This window comes from Nymphalis io, chromosome 9 (assembly GCF_905147045.1).
Source record: "Nymphalis io chromosome 9, ilAglIoxx1.1, whole genome shotgun sequence".
NCBI lineage: Eukaryota > Metazoa > Arthropoda > Insecta > Lepidoptera > Nymphalidae > Nymphalis > Nymphalis io.
In genome coordinates this window covers 4,792,430-4,815,368 of record NC_065896.1, presented here as the reverse complement: position 1 = coordinate 4,815,368, position 22,939 = coordinate 4,792,430, and the positions used below count along the sequence as shown (strand labels likewise).

The 22,939-nt window shown below is 38.0% G+C and overlaps 1 protein-coding gene across 1 annotated transcript; it reads right to left on the bottom strand.

The window, feature by feature from the left end:
* Positions 1-392: 392 nt before the first annotated feature.
* LOC126770889 (uncharacterized) lies at positions 393-22,614 on the bottom strand. The gene is made up of 2 exons (XM_050490497.1): positions 20,802-22,614; positions 393-460 (listed from the first exon to the last, which is right to left on the bottom strand). The coding sequence occupies exons 1-2, from the start codon at positions 22,612-22,614 to the stop codon at positions 393-395; spliced, it is 1,881 nt and encodes a 626-aa protein (XP_050346454.1).
* Between the last annotated feature and the right edge of the window lie 325 nt (positions 22,615-22,939).

Here is a 22,939-nt window from a genome sequence, read left to right as displayed (position 1 = left end):
AAGGCCTTACTCGCGTACCGAGGCACGTGTACATGTATGCAAAGTGAAAATAATAGGGAAAAAATATAGAGGGAACTAATTAGCGAGCCTTGTTACTGTCTCTCGAGTTTCCTTTTATATTCTTTTTATATATAGTTAAGTGGCGTTCGCAGGAAATGTCTCTCTCGTTTATTTGTGCGTACGTTTTAATGCATTATATTTTATTTCAGGCCTTATTATAACAATGTGGATGTGTATTTTTGTGTTACTTTGTTTGAATGAATGAATTCTATTTTATAAGTAAATAATAACGCATGCATCTTATGCGACAACTGTGAATAAAACTATTTAAGCTACGAGTATATGTTTATATGTATTATTATATATATTCAATACAGTGATTTGAATATCGTTTAACAATGTACAGTTTTTTCTAATGTGGTGTGTCCGGCATCATCCAATTTTGGCCACGACGGTAAATCTTAATTGTACATTTATGTAGACAATATACATGTTTTGTATTTTTCTCTTTGTGGTGTGATGTACAATAAAGTATTAAAGTAAAGTAAAGTATAGTAATCTTAAGAAGTTGTCAAACAGAACAGGATATTATAGTCCACAAGGATATTATATGAGCAAACATATATAAGTACACTATCGTTTTTTTCATTACCACTTACAATAGCGGTGCCGTGGAAGTGTGACTCTCTATGTTAACTCTTGGCCCGTACCTCTCATAAAAGACAATACTTTTCACTGAACTGCCATTAAACAGCCATTAAGCCCATGACGCAATAATAACATGGTGTAGATAAAAAATATTTAACAATATTATATCATAATATGTGCAGGCCGATCTAAATAGAAACCACCAACTCATCCAACCGCCATGTTCCGGTTTGAAGGGTGAGTGAGTTAACTACAAGTACAAGGGACACATCATCTTACCTCCTTAGGTTGGTGGTGCATTGGTGATATACGGAACAGTTAATATTTTATACAGCTCCAATGACCACTTACTCGTACCATCAAGGAAGATCAAATATGACAGAACTTGTTGTAAAACGTGTCAAAAATCTTTAAGTTATCTAAAACAAATAATAATTCGCCCAAAAAGGCGATAAGTATTTAAGAGAATCAAGGCAGTAATCCCTTAATAAAATGTATCCGACCGAATAAAGGACAAATCGGAATAGTAGGGAATTCGATCCTCCATTAGAGATACAACGATTATATACATTAACGTTAATGGAACATGCGTATTCCAACGGATTATTCTAACGTTATTAAACAACAGCCCGTAATTGAATGTCATTCGGAGTTATTAATAAATAAAAATAAATCTCGTTTGCATTTATTCTTTTTACAAATGTCCAGGCTGTATAAAATCCTGGCTGTATTAACCGAGGCTCTATTTTTATAAAAAAATGTGTATCATGATAATTATTTTAGCAAGCTTTATAATACTTTCAGACATTCGTATGTATGAAGCTAACAATGTCAGTATCTATTTTAGGAAATACATTATAATTTTAGGCTTTTTACTTATACTAATTAATAAACTTAAAGTACATTCAATATATAAAATGTAAAAATAATATTGCCAGACTGGCGTAAAACACTTCATCGTGATACTAAAGTATTATAATATAATTATAATAATATCCTGGGACATTATTCACACACGGTCATCTGATCCCAAATTAAGCAGATCTTGTGCTATGAAAACCAGACAACTGATTATACTACATATACTACTTTTCTTTTGTCAATACATACTTATATAGATAATTACACCCAGACTCAGGACAAACAGACATGTTCATGCACACAAATGTCTGTCCTGGGTGGGAATCGAACGCACGACCTTTGGCAGGAAGTAACTACCAAGTAACTACCAACCACGCCAACCGGCTCGTCAAAATATAAGTAAAAAGTTTATTAAAAAAAAACCTGAAATATAATTTAAGATAAAATTACATTATAAGTACTTAATACTCAGTTTACACCCACACACATATTAAGCGACTTATAATATTATAGTAGGTAACCTACCTAAGTTTACTTTGCCTAAAATGTTAGTCAAAAATCAATTGCCAATATTGAAATGTTATGCAAGAGTGGGATCTTCTAGCAAAGGTTTTATGAGGTCCTAACAACAAATATAATAGTGATAAGTTTTTTTAGTAAATAATTTGAATGACGTAATAATGTGGCAACATCGACCTGTTACGGTGAAGAAGCAGCACTGAAATTGGAACTCTTCAATTACTGAATATTAGCATATTCAAATTAGAGTTTGGTGTGATCAGATGCAATAAACTGACAATTTTTTTTTATAATTTATTTTATCAAATTAACAATTAAGAAGCAAGCCAAAATAAGAATATAAATGTTTATTAACGTTGATAAAGATAACCTATATACCAAGATTTCTGTTTGAAACAATTTCTATTGAATCGTCAGAGGGGATTAAATCTTGACTTCGTAGTAATTGAAACAAGGACCCTGTCGAAATCCGATTAACTGTAAATGATGCTGACGCGACCCTATTATTGGAAAGATATTTTCGATAGATATCCCTAGATATAGTTGTAAAAATATTTGATTGGAGCAGTTGGAAGATTTTTATATAATAAACGCGTATTAACTTAAAAAATCTATGATAAAGTGGTATATTTTTAAATGTTCATGTTTGACAAATGTTATGTACAAACATTTTGAGTTCCCCATAGTTTTTTTTTTATTTATTGTGTGTGTACATATTATGATTGTAAAAAATATCGTCTTATATATGTAACTATATGTAACTATCAGTAAACATCTCGTTCCCGATTCTCAAATTAATTCGTTTCACGCAATTTTGTCAATAATTGACAATGATTAAGTTTTAATTGAATTTGATTCAGCAGTTTCATTAAATTAAATATAACTACGTAACATTTACAGTCAATAATCACTTTAATCATACTCTGTCGATTAATACTGTAGTTAAAATAAAACGTGTTAATATTATATGATTTTGAATAGTAATTTTACAGGGTTAAATTTAATGTAAAGCTACAAGCGGTTTCGGAATGTAGATGTAAAACCAGCAAGAAATTCAGTAGTACAATTTTTCATAAATGATTTCCACAATCAACTAGGTTAATTAAAATTAATTGTACATATAGCGTTTTGAATTGATATTTTAACTTATCCACATTTTAAATTATTTACTATTATTATCTTCAGATAGTTTTAAACAAATTCTTTTAATGATAACCTTAAAAATAATTTGAATAGTTTTAGTTTTCTTTTATATTTGGTGCCTCCGTCCACACACATTCTACCACCAAACAGCAAAACGTACTATTGCTGTGTTTTGGTTGGAAAGTTGAGTGTAACTGTAGTTAAATGGTTAATTATTTTTGCCAATGTCTATGGGTGGTGGTGACTGATTATTATCAAGTGGCTCATTTGCCCGTCTCTATAATATATAAAAAAAAGGCTTTTTATAATGTCCGATTGTAGTTAAAACTGCAGGTGTAGCCCGCTTTATATTTATATATAATATATATTTATATATAAGAGTACCTTAATTGTAGGTTGTAATGTAAAGAAAACTCTGCAAATCGTTGAACTTACGACAAAAAAGCTTAGTCTTAAATACTTTAAGTCAGCAAGAACTGGATATGTACTCGTTGTCAATCAACTGAGTTCATTCATTGCTTGCTTGTACGTTCCATTCCATCCATCTCCAATTTAAAACAAATTTTATGGTCCATAAAAAACAATATTTAATTAGGTAGGTATTTTTTTATTTATTTAATGAACTAAGATTTTGAACATTTTGATTAAAAATGAAATGTTTGTAAAATACTTCAAAAAAGTAGAGATCATTTACTCGGTATTTTATAGTGTCTGTGTTTCTCCTTAACAAAAAAGATGCACCTAATAGTAAAATATTTTTTTAAAGCGGCATTGTCTCATTTAAATAAAGCACAACGCTCTAAATAATCGAATAAATACCTCAAATATTTCGAACATTTTTAATGATATACTTACTTAAGTAACTAATTTGGTATCAAATATATATTTTAATATAACAATAATTACATATATTTATATTGCCTTTATAATTTTTTTTTACACAAACGCCTTATTCATATGAATAACGTCCATAATAATATTAATGAGAAAATAAAAGACAAAATGTAAATCGGCTCGTGAGGGATTTGAACCCCCGCCCACCACTTTAATGAATTAAGCTGGGCGCTCTAACCACTAAGCTAACGAGCGTTTGCGAGATAGTCCAACGTATTCATACACTATGAACATATCATCGTCATATCGTTACCTATATTTACACAAACGGTATGGCAGTAAGCAGCATATTTATTATTAAAATATTTTCCTGTCTATTGTAAACAAATTATTAATAATAAGAATTAGTGTTTGTCATCGATATATTTTAGTTTCAAATGATTTGGGTATTATGTTTCTATAGTTATTTCTCTCTAAATTAATTGTATTCATAATAATATGTAAATTTTATATAAACTTTATTTGTGACATGTAAATATCATACCTATGGTCGCTAAGCTAAGAGCGGAAAAGAGCCGAATTGGCCCAGTGTATATAATATAATTTGGATATTAACGAATGATCGTGGATTTAAATCTGAGCAAGTAGTGCAGTTTTCATATTCTCTATTGTGTTAATATTGGCACGGAAACCTGCGACTGCTGGATGAAGCTTTATAATGTATATTCAACAACGCCATTAGTTTCACAACGCTACATGCCGTTTTCAAGTCATCTTGTTAATACCGGTTAATCTATTTCCTCATACTAATGCTTAGTTTTCGATTGATTAATCTAAACCTTGACAGGAACAAAAGATGTAATACCATTATTATCTAACCAATTATCTATGTATTAACTAGCGGTTAACGCGCTACCAGGCATTCATTGCAAATGTCATGTATGTGCAAATGTATATATAAACCTAACATACCTAATAAACACAATAACTTCGTATATTATAGCATTAATCTTTCTGTTATTACAGATAATTTGATATTACAGTGATCATTTAAATAGTCAACAAATAAAAAAAAACAATAACTTTAGTTCAATTCGTCACACATATTAATTCATATTAAAAATAAAACAATGTATCTAAATAAAAAAAAAACAAAGTGTTAAAAAAAACTTGATACAAAAGCGGTCGTTTTTCCATAAAATAAATCGGAAGTGTTTAATGTTTACAATGTTAGTACTCTTTTCATGAAATACAAAGAACAATTTCGTTTCCGCTGCATTTATTATGCGTTACAAATGCTGTAAGTAAAATGGAAGTGGACCTTTTTGAACGGAGCCGTATGACGTCCACTGACTCTTGTAAGCACTGCTATCGAAGTAATTCGTTTTTGCATTAATAGTCAATTGATTAGTTAATTATATTTTTTGAATAAAATGGGCTTCAATAAAACACGAGATTTGCTAAGTAATTATTAAGAGATACTTTGTTACTGGTGGTAGGGCTTTGTTATTGGTGGTAGGGCATTGTTACTGGTGGTAGGGCTTTGTTACTGGTGGTAGGGCTTTGTTACTGGTGGTAGGGCTTTGTTACTGGTGGTAGGGCTTTGTTACTGGTGGTAGGGCTTTGTTAATGGTGGTAGGGCTTTGTTACTGGTGGTAGGGCTTTGCTACTGGTGGTAGGGCTTTATTACTGGTGGTAGGGCTTTGTGCAAGCTCGTCTGGGTAGGTACCACCCACTCATCAGATATTCTACCGCAAAATAGCAATACTTGATATTGTTGTGTTCCGGTTTGAAGGGTGAGTGAGCCAGTGTAATTACAGGCACAAGGGACATAAAATCTTAGTTCCCAAGGTTGGTGGCGCATTGGCTATAAGCGAAGGTTGACATTTCTTACAATGCCAATGTCTAAGGGCGTTTGGTGACCACTTACCATCAGGTGGCCCATATGCTCGTCCACCTTCCTATTCTATAAAAAAAAAAAGAAAATTAGTGTATCATATAAAAAGAAAAATACCTACGTATGCTATGAGTAGATTGAAAGAAACTTGATATGGCTGATGTATTATTATATTTTATGATAAATTTCTATTATCAATATTAAATAAATATAATATGTTATTACAAAATACTGTAATATTATAATTAACGAAGTATATCATGTATATTATCCTGCTGACTGATGCAGACCTCTCTTAATTTGTGTCACGAATCGCTTACCGCGCCACAATATGCGTCAGTTGTTAATTTTAATTATATATTATAATTATATGTCTCTTGTAATTGAGTGACCAGTGTATTTAATGGAACAAGAAAAGAACAATAGAGATCACTTAGTTTACAAAACATTGATAATATGCTTACTCTTTTTATCAATGCGTTGTGACGTTTTAGACATCTATTGGCGCGCCTTGGACCGACTTGTACGCCGTGACTGCAAACGGCATAACGCTATCTCATGCTGTCATGCATCATCCTTACCGCTACCGCTCTCTACTTGACTAGACTACTAGGTGTGACGCGTATACTTTATATTTTTCTTTTATATACATTGTTGTTATAAAAAAGAAAATACATTAATCTTATTAAGGAAACTGTGTTTATTTATTTAATTAAGTGTATATTTATTTATTTGTCTTCTTTAACGATACATATAGCTGAGATGGCAAAGTGGTACGAACCTCTGAATTTTCATGTGCTTAATTTCTGTTTATAATCTCGTGCTTTTCGGTGAAGGAAAACATCGTGAGGAAACCTGCATGTCTCTAATTTCATCGAAATTCTGCCACATGTGTATTCCACCAACCCGCATTGGAGCAGCGTGGTGGAATAAGCTCCAAACCTTCTCCGCAAAAAGGGAGAGGAGGCCTTAGTCCAGCAGTGGGACATTAACAGGCTGTTACTGATTACTGATTAAGTTAAAAACAAACGTATATTACAGCTTGTGTGATCGATATTCTATCTAATATCTGAACGTCGGTTTTAATGTCCTCAGAGAATTGTATAAGATAGAATTAGTTGTTGAGATCCGCAGCAATAATTTCGTTAGATATAAAAGTTAATAAGAAAGATAATTAAATTGCTAACAACTTCAACAAAAGTTTACTTTGTAATTTTTTTTAATTTTATTTAGGGAGATAAACGAACTAAAGAGAGTTACCTATGGTAAGTGGTACTACATTCGTATATATTGTCACTATAAGAAAAAAATCATCAATTAAAAATCACAATTTTTTTGGGGCTTGTCGCATTTTTCCTTTTTTTGTAAAAATACTTACATGGACAAAAAAAAAACAATAGAAAAATGGTAGTAACCGTTTTTACTTATTATTTATCTATTTTTGAAATTTAATTAATTTAAAGGTATTTAATCTAGCCACTTACACCGTCATTGTGCCGCAAATCATGGGTAATTAGATATAATTTCGCTTGTGTCTGTATTAACAAAGAACCAATAAGACTTAAACGGGAACACAATAATACAAGTAAGTTAATAAATGATGAGTGGATTGGTACTTATCTTGATGAGCATATAGCCTACCGTCAAGTATATATTGAATGTATTTACATATTGAATTAATGTTTAAATAATATAAATAAAATCGCATGACTGTTATTGGCATTTATTGACACTTAAATATTTGCTATTAATACTTTCAAAAGCAGACTATTATGTTATGAAATATAAATGAGATGTATCAGTATATCAGGGATTAAAATTAAGTTTTTTCGTTGTTTATGTACATATTTAAGATATTTTTATCATAGTTTATTTACATTTGATTAACATAAATATACCATTTTGTAGGTAGTGACATAATCCCATTGTTTTTAAAAACGGTTTGGTTTCATTACGTTTCAATAGAAAATCACAAACGAGTACACGATTTATAAGGTTTCTTTTAGTGAGCTCGTGTGGACTCAAATATAGAGCTTTTTTGTATAACAAGACTTTTTTAAGTGGGTAAAAACAGTTTTGTAGTCAACCTTCAGCTATGTCGTTACTACTAATATGCCGTATCTTAATATCTTGAAATTTGCATATTTGCGCTCTTACTAACACTGCATTAAGTCCATGAACGTCACAATTTTTTTGGCCTGTCGCATTTTTCCTTTTTTTGTAATAATACTTACATGGACAAAAAAAAAAAAACAATAGAAAAATGGTAGTAACCGTTTTTACTTATTATTTTTCTGTTTTTGAAATTTAATTAATTTAAAGGTATATTTAATCTAGCCCGATACAAACAGTACAACCATAGAAATTTTACGGCAACTTTTTACTTACAAAATACGAAAAAACTTTTTCCACGAACTATTATATAAATTTCGTTTTCCAACAAACATATCAAAAGCAAACACCGGAATTTAACACCAAAATTGCAAACAATAATATCAATCCTCGTATCAGAGTTGTATTGGGTGGCACTTACATGACGGTCGCTATCGAAAACCTTGTTCATTTCTTCTGAATGAGTGTCGCGGGTGTGTCACTCTCAGAAGTTTCCTTGATATAAGTTAACTGGAAGTTTCAAATTTATTATTATGATACAAAGGTAATCAATAAAATAGTTTTTTCAAATTTACGATAGTCAACTTATCACTTTTTGATTACGGTTGTAAGATTAACATATAGATGTTTATAAAAACCTCTACAACTCAATTTAATAAGTAAAACTAACAAACATAAAGGAACAATATCAAAAAATACAAATAAGTAAACAGGTTACTGGCAACATTATACATTTTATTGTGACAATGGCTTTTCCATTATTAGGTAGTTCTGCAATACGTATCTAGTAACTCAATCCCCTGCAAATGGGTACTCGGCAGCCACGGTATTGCGTTACAGAGGCGACATTGGACATCCATTTCCCCAGGCTGAGGCGTTAACTCAATCACCGCTACAGTTTTTCCTCTCCGATTCTCGCTGGGAACGTGACTTGCGAACTTCAGGTTATAAAGCTGCGAACATATTATGAGCTTAATTAATCTTAAACACATCATAATTATAAAGTTTATGTTTATTCACTGTAATCAATCTTCGATATTGTAACGATCGAGAGGCTATATTTATTAGCTGTATGTATATATTATTATTTCTTTAATTCTCAACAGGGCTGGATTAAAAGAAGCAATTTTTAGCTTATAAGCAACACGAATCTCTTGATTCAGAAAGCATATGATTGTGAGTTCAAAAATAATCAAGCACCACTGAGTTTTCATAGGCAGTAGACTATTGGTTAGAAAAGTTCGTCTTATCCAAAAATAACCTTCTTTTTTGTAAAATGAAAAAGCCCCCAATAAATTAACGTAATAAAATTATATTACATTTTTATAAAAATAAAACCAAAACATCAATAGCTAAAATTATAAGTTATTTAAGTACCAGTCTTGTCGATTTTCTTATTTTTTTAATGAATACAGTCAAATCAAAGCCATATTTATATACGATATACCTTTCTTTAATTTATTGATCTTACAGTTACATATCGAGACACATCATATATGTATACTAGTAACGTGTGCCACAGGATTTATGCGGCGGTCTTTTACTTGATATACAATAGCGAGGTTAAGGCTACCAACAATGTTTACATGCTTCGAGTATTTACATTATTGCGGCGTTTATATGCGAGCTATTGTAAAGGTGTTTGTCAAAGGAAACTGGTTCGATAATGATAGAATTTATTATACGATTGAACATATTATGAAATCTTACTTTGATTTGATTTTCTGTAAAGTGTAGGAGACAGCTGTGGTGCTGGGTTTAGGCCTCATCTTCTTAGTGAACTGTTTTTTTGATAATTTATATTTTTTCGTGCCAATTCCCGCATTTATTTTTTCGTTTCACTCCGATACTAACTTGCCGGCCTAGTGGCTGTGCTGGCTAGTGCAGAACATTCTTCCCGACTGTACTGGCCGTCGTCACGTTTAGGCTCTACTACCACTTATTATCAAGTGGAGTAGAGTCATTTGTCTTCCCGTTAAATATAAAAAATCGGGTTATGTATAATTCATATTATATATAATCATTTAATATCATTATAATAATATATATTTAACAACTTCTACCGGTTCAAAATGCATGTTTAAGCAAGAAGAATCGGCAAGAAACTGAATAGTTATTTTTTTCCAATGTTTTAATTACTTAGATAATTAAGTATTAGGTACTTATTTGTGGCTACATAAAATAGTAGCAGGCTGCTTTCATTTTGTTAATAAAATAAATATTTATAATAATAATTCCTTATCATGCAGTTTAAATAATCATAAATTTCATAATCACTTTCGTAATTTGTTACCAGACTTTTAAGCTCAGTAGGGCTATTCTGTAAAAACAAACTCGAAACTCACCGTAAAAAAACGGTCGTGAAATATTAGAAAAGTGATATGCGACATTGATCATAATAATCAACACACATTTCAATAATACATGCATCAAAATAGTGTAATCACCATAAGTCGGCTGTCAATATTTTACGCGTGAGTGACGAAGTCAGTTCTTACAGAATAGCTTTTTTTAAATAATAATATCCTGGGACATTATTCACATACGGCCATCTAATCCCAAATTAAGCAGAGCTTGTGCTATGGAAACCAGACAACTGATGTACTGTTAAATGTACTTTTCTTTTGTAAATACTAACTTATATAGATAATTACACCAGACTCAGGACAAACAAACATGTTCATGCGCACAAAGGTCCTGGGTGGGAATCGAACCCACAACCTTCGGCGTGAAAGGCATGTATCTGCCAACCACGCTCGTCATGTCAGCTTGAGAACTAATTTTGCTTAGCATTATAATCTTCGAAATGTATGTGAAATTCATAGATGGAAAAAGCTGCTTTATGTGTCTAGACGCGACTAATTTTAGTTAATGACGTCATTGTGTAAAGGCAGACGCACTTTTTCGCCACAGCGTCTGTCGGCTCGTTAGCTTAGCGGTTAGAGCGCCCATTTATACCATAATAAGTGGAGGTCGAGGGTTCAAATCCCTCACGAGCCGTTTTTATATATATTTTTATTTTTACATGAAACAATACTATTATTTTTATGTGATCTATATTTAACATTGTATCGAAATTTTACGGGATAAGCTATCACCAATTCAGAATAAAGAGAGTAAAAATACATTAGATATTATTTTAATCTCATATTGAACCATCGAAAACGTTATTCCCTAAGTGTTTCGTTGTCTGCCTATTTTATTAAATACCATAATGGAACCGATTGTTTTTATTTTAATTCGGAAATAACGTACTGAAGTCGTAATGGCCTATTGGTAAGAACACGTCAATCTTAGCCGACGATTCCGATCAAACCTGGGGAAGTACCAATGAATTATCACAACTTAATTTGTATTTATAAATCAGTTCGCGTTCTGCGGTAAAGGAATCAGTCACGTGAATCCATTTACATCTGTTACTTTACTTTAAATAACAAACTTACAAAAATTATATCGATTATATGCTTATACACAATAACGTGCCCCATACTGTAATAATAGATTTCTGATTAGCCTTTTGTGAAGCGCATCGATAGAAATTTCGCTATTATTGAAACCGTGTGAATACAAGTTACAATCGTTATCCGAAATTGGAAAATATATTTCTATTTTGAAGTTATAAAAACACCAAAGCATTCTTTGTATTAATACAACGAACCGAACATATTATATTAACACGTAAACTAGACATTACGAAGTTTTTTTTATATATAAATAAATAAACAAATGGTATTTTATTTAATAGCAATACTGCAAATTATTTAACTTAGTATGTATTAATACTGAGTTGAGTTGCACTAAAATATACAGCAATTCCTTTACGGTTAAAGCAGTCAAACTATGGAATTCGTCAAGCTGAATCCGTGCATATTTTTAAGAGTCGTTTGCATAATTATTATCTATCAATATAACTAGAGCATGTTGTATTATTATATATATATATGGTTATTTATTTCTTATATAAGTTTGTTTGTTTGTATGTATGTATAAGTTCATATGTATATATATGTATGTAGGTTGGTATATTACATATTTGTATTAAGTTCCTTAAATTTTAAGTATAAATTGTTCGCACACTATGCCCGATTGGTGATCCTGGCTAAAAAACACATAAACATTTCTCTTTACAGAGGTTGCCTGGCTCTTCCAGGCAACCTCTTCTTCTACTTGCTATTATATGTTTGTAAAGTGTGTTCAATAAAGGAATAATAAATAAAAAATAAATAAATAATATTCTTTAAGTAGCCAAAGTAGTAAATTGAGAAATGAGCCACCTGATAGTTAGGGGTTCCCACCGATTATCGGCACTGGCACTATGAGAAATATTAACCACACCTTACATTGCCAATGAACAAAACACAACATTACATGTTATTGACTGTTTGGCGATAGAATATTATACGTTGATTGGGTGGTACCTACCCCGACGGACTGGCATAAAGTCCTACTCCCAAGTAAAGTATCAGGCTATTTGAGAAATATGAAGGATAAAAATTTAGTTCGCTTAATCGGGTTTTATTTCATTTCTTACTGACACTATAATTTTTGTTTTCGTCGTGAGGCAAGCCGAACGTTCCAATGTCATTGCCCCTAAATTCTTGTTGACAATCTTCATAAATAAATTGATGCTTAACAGAAAAGAATTAAGATTATTTAGTAGTGGACCATATTTTCAATTACTTATATACAAACGATTTTTCTTTAACATTACTATTTTTTATTAACTTGATCACATGTCGTTTGCTCTGGAAACCTCGAACTACTAATTAAAAGCGAAGTGTTCAAAGCACTACCTTTAGAACAGAGCTTTCTGCAAGAGCAGCTTCGCAGTGCAACGTTTTGCACTTTTGTTTTTATCAGTTACCTCTGTCTTACCTACGGCTTGAAAGTTCGATGAACGTAGTCATAGACGATAACGCCTTGGAAATAAAACGAGCGTGTCCTGACCGTTTAAGATACAAATGTGAATAGTTTTATTGTAAATACAATGTGAAACAAAAGATTTAAAAAGATGTCTGAGGTGTTTCTCTCCGATCCCGTAGTAGATTTTTGGCAATCAATAAGGAAGTATAATATAATACTTCTTTATTGAACTGAGACTTTTTAACTTTTTTGACGTATCAGTGTATCAACTATTTACGTACGTTTATTCGAATTATAATGGGTGAATGACCTTTATTTTGAATCATTATTAATAGTATGTTACAAAATAAAAGCAGGTTAATTTGAATAGCTTTAAGCTTAAAATTTTATGTGTAGATTTTTAATTTCAATGGTGAATTATAAGTAGCAATTTAGTTTTATGAAATGAACATAAATTATTTTTATAAAATAAGGTTGAAACGTTATTTAAAATTCTTATTCTATTCAGAGTAATATTTCAAATGTTATTGTTATTATTATGAAAGCTAAACTCTAAACAATTTGAAAAGTAAACACTTTTCATATTGAATATTCAGAATTTTTATTAAATTGAAACTGGTATCATGAGCGGGGCAACCTTGTTACACGAATCTAAACTTTTTCACAGAGCCTTTGAAATTTTCAATACCTTTGACAATGTGTTTCCATTAACTCACATTCCTCGGTCCATGTTACAAGGCTTTATTTGAAAACTCCGAACAGTGACAAATTTACTTTAAACTTTTTAAATTCTCAGTTTCATATAAAATGGCTTAAAATTAAAAATAAAGTTATCATTCGTTTCCAGGGCGGATCGCTCGCAATAAGTATCGCCGCCGTCCATGACAACATATGGTAACCACGTATCGCTCTCACCGCTATAACCGTTTCCGCAGCAGGAGATCCTGATCTGCCGCAAATGCGGACGCACCTTTAGTTTCGACAAACAAAATATGTTCAACAAACAAAGTAACACTTCTTAAGAGAAGATATATTTTTTACGTCATAACTGATTTTATTACTATATTATAAGCTAGAATAAAAATGTTGTCTTTATTAAAATTTAACCTGAAAGAGGTTTGGAAGCACATGACCGATATTTGTTTATCTAATACTGTCAATAAAAAACAAAATACAAGTCAACCTCTTCAACGTACATAATTATTTATAAGCTAAATAAGAGTATATATTGAACTTATCTTCAGCGAGAATTGGCCTTAGTGCCACCGGTTTAAAGTAATAAATCGTATGGCTATCAACTTAAAAGGGTCTGAGCTCAAACAAAAAGGCTGTTACATTACAAACCACCACAACCTATGTAATACTACAGCTGTCTTATTACATGCTATACCCAGTTATAAGTTAAGCTAAGGTAAACGTACAAATTACTCAATCTATACAATATAAATATAAATGAATGTTTGTATGTTTGTTCTCTATGCTTTCCTAAACCATTCATCCGATTGAGACTAATGTCTCACTTATATACGTTATTCTGCGTACGCCCGAGAAGATCGCCTGATTCACTAAAATAAAGATATTTTCTTTGCTTTTTTTTATAGAATATGTTGCCGTACGAGCAAATGGGCCACCTAATGGTAAGTGGTTACCAACGCCCATAGACTTTGGCATTTTAAGAGATGTTAACCATCGCTTACATCGCCAATGCGCCACAAACCTTGGGAACTAAGATGTTATGTCCCTTGTGCCTCATTTACCCTTTAAACCGGAAGGCAACAATACGAAGTACTGCTGTTTTGCCTTAGAAAATCTGATAAGTGGGTGGTACCCAGACGATTTTGCATAGAGCCCTACCACCAGTAAAATTTGTACATTGTCCTTCAATATAAACTTTTTGTATAAATCCTTATTATTCTAATAGTAGCTAGTATTATATATAAAAAGTCTATTTACGCTCTTTAAAAAAAATTAAGATCCTTACGGCCACTTGATGGTTAGAGGTCATCTCTGCCCTCATTCACTGGCACTTTCTTATAAGAAAAGTATGCTAGATGATTAGTCACTTGTGTCAGTAACTACTCTGGTAATATTAGAGTATCACATTGCGTTACCTAGCTTTCAAATCTGAAGAAAAAGAAAAGGTTAGGTATTAATTAGGCTAAAAAAAAGAAATAGTAAAACCAGTCATACCTACTGACCTTGGCTATGCCTGCAATTATACATTAGACGTGACCAATGAGTGATAAGGCTGTTTCCCAATATCACAGCACATGATATACCAATGGAAAGAATTTTCATAAAACCTCGTCGAGTTCACTCCGTTCTCTGATCTTTTAATCTCTTAATTACATGAGTACGATGCGGGGATTCCACCAAAATGTATACGGAAAATGGAAGGCTACCGTTCTACCTTCAATTTGAATTATTATTTCCGTTGCCAGGTATGCATAATAATATTTTGGATTAAATTTTGATACCGACGTTGTTTGACCTACAAACATGAGATTAATCATTCGAGTAAAAACATACTGCGAATATTTTATTTGTAAATATTTTATATAATACATCGTCGCCATGCTCGTTGTGTTTTTGTTTTGTTTCGAACTTAAGGAAAATAATAGGTACTGATTTTTTTATACATGATACTAGGTGGTAGGGTTTTGTCCGAGCCCGCCTGGGTAGGTACCACCCACTCATCAGATATTCTACCGCTAAACAGCAGTACTTAGTATTGTTACGTTCCGGTTTGAAGCATGAGTGGGCCAGTGTAACTATAGGCACAAGGGACATAACATCTTCGTTCCCAATGTTGGTGGTGCATTGAATGGTAAGTATTTATTACATCGCCAGTGTTTGTGGACGGTGGTGACCACTTCACATCAGGTGGCCCATTTGCCCGTCCGCCTACCTATAACATAAAAAAAGGGTTACAATTATTGACATAAATGATCATTGTACCCTTAATCAATTTGTCTGAATTCTATTATTGTTATTCATGGTAGAGGGCTTTATGAAATCTCGTCTGTGTAAATACAACCAAACAAAATATTGTTGTTTCAGTTTGAAAGGTAAGTTAGAATATTTTAAATTCTGTGGTTGGCGCATTGGTAATGTTAGAACTGGTTTATAGTTCTGTTACACTGGTACTGGTCTATTAGAGAAGGTCATCATTTATCATCAGGTATCAGCTATAGGAGATAGATTTTTTGCTATCTAAAAATATAGAAAAAACTTTTCGAGGCTAATATTTAATAATATCGATCGATATTGATTACATTATTTTTTTTTATCAAATTAAATTAAATAGATGATGAAAAAATTATTTTCTGCGAGATGAAGTAAAAAGGCCTTAAGTCCACCATTTATTGTTGTCCAACTGGCTGGTTGTTATTGAGTATAATTATATGGTAATTCAAGACCCCATTTATATTATACTTACTGTAAATACACTTATTGTAAACTGAACTTGTACTTAAAATCGTCAGAAACAGACTAATTAATATCTAAACGCATACCTACTTACTGTTTGATACGCTACAGAAAACAGATTATGGAATTTGAATCAAACTCGTCTACGAATGTCATCTCCAAATAAACTAAAATATTTATCCATCATAATCTAACCAACATTATAAATATTTCTAAGTTTCACCCAATGTAAAAGTTAATTTAATATGTAATTAGTGTTTTCGTATGAAGTCATTATTTTTGATGAGAAAATGTTTGTAAATCCAGACAGGATTAACGAACATCTGGGCAAAAAACAAAAAACGACCAGATTTCCTTTTTTGTTGGTTGTTCACATTTTGATAGTAAATGGGGTTACTCGAAATCTCATCAAAATATAAAATGTAGCTCGTTTTCATCAAACATATATAATACACAATTGAATATATTTGCTTATATTCATTATTTATTTTTATATGCCTTTTTTATTAATATTTTCTCAAGAGTTGTTTTAAATGTAGTGCTTAAAATTATAAATACACTATGTTATTTTTTTAGTCCTACCCGAACCGTAGGCGGTAACATTCGTAATAAATCGTTTGTTTTAAATAATGGTACAAAAAGAAATTAGCGAATGATCCAAAATATTTTGTTTATGTTTAAATTTGTAGTCGAAAAACTGTTTGATTTGATTTTAAGTAGATTACAAGCTGTACCACCAGTAGATACGATACGATATCTTTGTCATGGAACATGCTAGTTTAATTATTTTAATTTGTAATTTTTAGCTCTTTCAAAGATTAGCCCTGACAAACAGACTGACAGAAAGATAGACAGACAAAAAAATATTGTTTTGGTTTTGGTCACTCACTAATAGCCATATTAACTTTAAAAGAGGCAGTTATTTTGAAATCACAGACAGACACTTCAATTTTATTTATTTGTATAGATACACTTAAAGTGCTCATAAACACCTTTTTTTTTTTTTTTTTTTTTTTTTTCTCGCTGGTAAAACACATTTATGTGTTTCCCCCACATAAGGTGGGGGGGTATGTGGGACTCGCCGGCGCTGAAGGCGCCGGAATACCCACTAAAAACCAGCGGTACCCACTCCATCTTGTCGGGGGACGTCACGGGATCGCTTGCGCATACTACCGTGCCGTCCCGACGGTTGGCCCGCTTCTGCGGGCCTCCAAATCCTAGGGGGTACTCGGGGTACAGAGACCCTCTGGCCCCGGCGACACTCACGGCGGGAGGAGAAGATGCGCATAGCGCTGGCGTCTTCTCCCCGGTCTTCTTCGACGAAGCGGGTCAGCGGAGGCACTCTCCTCGCGCTCCCGCTCCGCGGCCTCCTTCTGCGACATGACATTTTCGCAGAAGGAGACCATCTCCATCCAGCACCTTTCGCTACCAAGCATGGCATTTATCACGCTCGGCAGCGAAAGGTCTCCGCCGATTAAAGTCGCCAGGGAAAGGCGCTGAGGCCCCCAAGCGGCACACTCCATCAGAGTGTGGCATGCCGTGTCCGTAGGCGCACCACACTCGTGGCAGGAGGGCGTTACCTCCCGCCTGACTATTCCGTGCAGGTACTTACCGAAGCACCCATGTCCAGTAAGCACCTGAGTCAGTCTGAAGGTCAGTGTGCCGCCTTTTCTCGTTACCCAGCGACTCAAGTGGGGACGGATCGCCTCCACTGTCGCCAGGCCTGCTGATGGGGACCTCAGATCCTCCTCCCACCTGCGAATCAGGGCTTGCTGGGCGAGAGTCCTGATTCGCAGCACCTCCTCCAACCCTGGACGGTCGCCACGCGACCTCACTTCCGCCCGGAACCGGTACACTTCCGCGAGCACCTCCGCCTGGAGCTCCCAAGGCGGATCGCCCGCGAGAAGTGTTGCCGCCGTCCACGACACCGTACGATATCCGCGTATCACCCTCACCGCTATGATTCTCTGAGGCCTTCGCAAGAGAACCTTGTTCCGAGCGGTGAGAGCGTCCACCCAGATGGGAGCACCGTACAGAGCCATGGACCGCACAACACCGGCGTATAATCGCCGGCATGGCGTTTCCGGCCCTCCTACGGTACTCCTACGGTAGGAGCCGGCTTAAGGCAGCAGCAGCGTTGATGAGCTTCGGGCCAAGTTGGACAAAATGCTGCCCGAAGCTCCATCTTCCGTCCAGGGTCAGGCCCAGATACTTCATGTGGGCCTGCACCTTAATCACCGTCCCCTGGACGGTGATAAACGCCCCTCGAGGGGGGCCTCGACGTGGACCGTGGAATAAGAGGGCCTCCGTTTTTGAGATGGAGACCCTCAAGCCCAACATTCCTATGCGGTCCACTGTGAGCGACGTACCGACTTCGGCCAGGCGAGCCGCCTCCTGATAATTCCGCCCTGTCGCCGTGATGAGAGTGTCGTCCGCATAGCACAACACCCCCATTCTGGGAAGGACGGATGTCCGCAGGAGCCAGTCGAAGCCAACGTTCCACAGAATTGGGCCGAGAACTGACCCCTGTGGAACGCCACAGCCTACCCGACGCCGGACAAGACGCCCATCGCTCCCCTCCCAGAGGACTACCCGGTCCTGGAGGTATGCCCCCAACAGCCTCCTGAGATAGGAAGGCACCCCGTGGTATCGGAGTGCCTCCCCAATAGTCTCGAAAGGAAGACTATTGAAGGCGTTCGCAACATCTATCGATACCGCCAGAACTACGTCCCCTCGGGCCACCGCATCCGTGGTCCGGGTTTTCAGGGCGTCCAGGGCGTCGATAGTTGATCGACCCGCCCTGAACCCGTACTGAGCCTCTGACAGACCCGGCCCCACCTCGTCGAGGTGCTGAATAAGACGGGCAGCGAGAATTTTTTCGAAGAATTTGCCCGTCTCGTTCAGCAGCACAATCGGCCTGTATGCCGAGGAAGAATCTGGCGGTCGACCTTGCTTTGGCAACAAGACCAACTTTCCCTCTTTCCAAGGCTTCGGAAACTGCCCGCTGCACAGACATTGGTCGAACAGCTCCCGAAGCCTTACGCCTAGGTATTCCAGAGCGTCACATAGAACACGCCCTGGAATCCCGTCTGGGCCCGGCGCAGTGTTTTTGGCCCTCAAGCGGTCGAAGGCCACCTCCATCTCCCGCTCCGTGATCAGTGGTGGAGCCACTGTGTCGTCAATCATAGAGCGAGGGACCATCTGTGGAGGGACATGCTCACCTGGATGGGGGAAAAGTTTCCCGACCAGGCGCAGGAGGAGATCCGATGACATTGTCTCTGTCACGGGGGCACCCTGCGTGCGGAATTTTCCACGCACACCGCGGAACGGACGCCCCCAGGGGTCCCGGTTCAGGCCCGCCAGTCGTTCTTCCCTAGCTTTCTCCTTGGCCTGACTTATCGCCAGCTGTAGGTCTTTTTTCAGCTGACGATAAGCGGCCAATAGCTGTCCCTCCAAGTCCGCATCAAAACCGTTGCGCCTCCTACAACGGACGTAAGCCCTTCGCGCCCGGCTGCACGTCGCCCGAAGCTCTGCTATTTCGGGCGACCACCAATACACCTGCCGGCGCGGAGCTCTATGCCGGAACCTAGGCATGGCAGCATCGCAGACCTCTTTGAGGGCACTGCGCATGTGGCCCGCTAGCTCTTCTGCACTGGCGCCCTCCCACCTTCCTGTGGAACCCCATCGCTGTACGATGGCAGCCTCCCTGGCCAGCTCACGATCTAGCTGGCTAAGAGACCACCTTGGAAGCGTGGTTGGCAGCCTAGAGGGTTCCACCGACCTGCGAGAGGTAGAGATCTCAAACCGGATGTACCTGTGGTCCGACAGAGTCTCCACCTCCTCCTCTACTCTCCAATTCAACACTCTGCGTGCTACAACATGGGTGGCGAAAGAGAGATCCACCACGGACCCCCCCTGTTGCCGCACGCACGTGTAAACCTGCCCCCTGTTGAGTAGGGACAGGCTGGAGAGAAGTGCCCACACCTGAATAGCCCTTCCTCGCGGATTCGTGGCAGGGTTGCCCCAGGCACGTGACTTAGCATTGAAGTCGCCCAAGACCAGTATCGGCCTCGGTGACTGCCTGGTCACCGCAGCTCTGATCGAGCCGAGATAAATCTCGAACTCCGCCAGGCCGCGGTTTGGAGAGAAGTACGTACCCACAACAACGAATTCTCTCCACCCTGCCACTACGTAACCCGAGCCCCTCTCAATGAGTGAGAGAGAACTCGTTTCACTCCGGGTAGTAACCACCACGGTGCCGTCCAAGTCTCCTAACCAGTTAGGTAGGGGAGGGACATAATATGGCTCGCAGGCCACAGCCAGGTCGATCTGCCACTCCGCCATGGACTGCAGCAGCAGGTCCTGCGCCGCGGCGCAGTGGTTGACGTTCGTCTGGAGGAACTTTATGTTTGTGCTCATGTTGACATTGAAGCTTCCTCCTCGGCCTGGCGCCGTCCGACATTGGTGGTAGTCTGGGTGCCTAAGACCACCGTACCCTTTGTGATGGGGGGGTTGCACTCCCCTGATCCCATCACGTGCCCAGAGGGCTTGCCAGCGTCTGCGCACACAGCACAGCGCAGTTTCTCGGTACAGCCCGCCGACTTGTGGCCATCTACGCCACACCGGAAGCATAGACCCCCCCGTTCCGCTTTGGATGGGCAAAGCACCTTCGTGTGGCCAAGGCCCATACACTTGAAGCAGCGCAAAGGGCGCTGCTCTAATACGCATACCTTGGCCGAGCTCCATCCTACGAGGAGGCGACCGGCATCTGATATCTTCTTCGCCGCTGTGAGAGGACAGGTGACGCGGACCATTCCCATATATCCGGGACCACGCTGCAACACTCCGCATCTGACTGAGTCAGGGGAGCAGTTCCCTGCACGAGCAACTGCAGCGACCAATTTATCTTTGGTGACGGAATCATCCAATCCCGTCACCTTAAGGTCCACTCGCTTTACAGGTCGAACGACGCTTGCGACACCATCCAGCACAGTGCGGAGCTTCTCAGCAAGCTTATCCGCCTGCTCCGCCTGTGCTTTCGGCAGCTCGAGGAGTCTGGCTCCCGTCGCCGATCGTCGGACCCTAAGGCCGCCACAGATTCCAATATCCTGGAGCTTAACGCCCTGCTCCGCGCGCTCCAGGATGTGAGCGTATGTAACGCCCTTCTCCTGCGCATCCGGCTGCAGAGTGACCATTACTGCAGCCCTGCGAGGAGCAACCAGCCTCGGTTTGGCCACCGGCGGAGCCTTCGCCACTGTTGATGGTACTGTGGCGGACGCTGCGGCCGAGGGGGAAGCCTTTTTCTTCTTTCCCTTTTTAACCACGGTGGACCATGATGTCTCCTGGGCCTCCCGTGGTTGGGACTCCGACGTGGTCGGGGTGGCTGATAGGCACGTAGTCGGTGCCAGCGGGACTGACTCGACTGCAGGCACCCGTTTCGGCGCCTGTGCGGGTTTCGGTGGTGGGGTCGGATGGACCACTTGCGCGTATGTAGGTGCAGTTTTCTGCACTACAGCCTGTTTCTTGTCCGCGGCCAGAGGGGGACGGAGCACTTTAGCTGGAAGGAGACGGTCCTGAATTCCTTCCATTTGAGCTTTAATCATAAAGCCCACCGACGACATTATAGAGGCCTTAAATTCCTCCAAAGCCTGTGTGTCCCGCACAGTGCTGGTGGACGCCTCATTTGCCACTGCCACCGTGGTCCGCATTTCCGCAAACTCACGGCGGTGGGCTTTTAACTCAGTCTTGAGGCTGTCCACCTCCTTGCGCAGGCGGCCATTATCAGCGCGAAGCCTGCGCGTCTCTTCCGCCTCGGTCCTTGATGCCAGAGCATCTACGATGGACTGGAGCGAAGATGCAGATTCTTTGAGCTTCTTGAAGCCACCCTTCAGGTTGCTGGATTTCTGGGCAATCTCCAGAATAAGTGCTGCATTGCGACCAGCCTCCGCACGCAGCTCCTCTGCACCCAATTTTAGGGGATCCTCCCTACGGACCTCCGAGGAAGAGGATTCCTCAGAGTCAAGCGCGATTACAGCCGTCTCCTTACGGAAAGCCCGACTTCTCAAGGAGCGCTCAAACGCCTCCTCCCTAGCCTCGGCGGCCTTTGCTTTAAGCTCGGCTTTGGCGCGAGCGAGGCCAGTTCCGCGTCCCTTGGAAGTGAGCTTCCCCCGGCTAGCACTGTTACGTTTCGCCGCCGATCTAATTTCGGTCTCCGTATCCGAACCGGAATCAAAGAGCGCAAGGCCCACAAGTGGGCGTTTACGCCCAGCATTTGCGTCGGACGACGACAACTCCGTGTCGACGTCCATCAGAACAAAAAAAAAAACCAACGAACAATCAAACGAAACAAAAGAAAACAAAAATACCCTATATAAATTTAAAAAATGAAAATAATTGAACAACAAAAACAAATCAACAAACAACAGTGAAAACCAACATAACCAATCTCAAGACGAAACAACAATCCATTTGCACAGCCGAGTTCAGAATATGTCACAACAGAAACAACAAAAACCCTTAAAGAAAGCCAAAGTAGTCGTAAAAACATCCACAACGCATAGATAACGCAGCCAAAGCCACGATGTTTCGCTTCAGTTAGTATTCGTAACTTGCTTAGCAACATTCGCTCGAGAT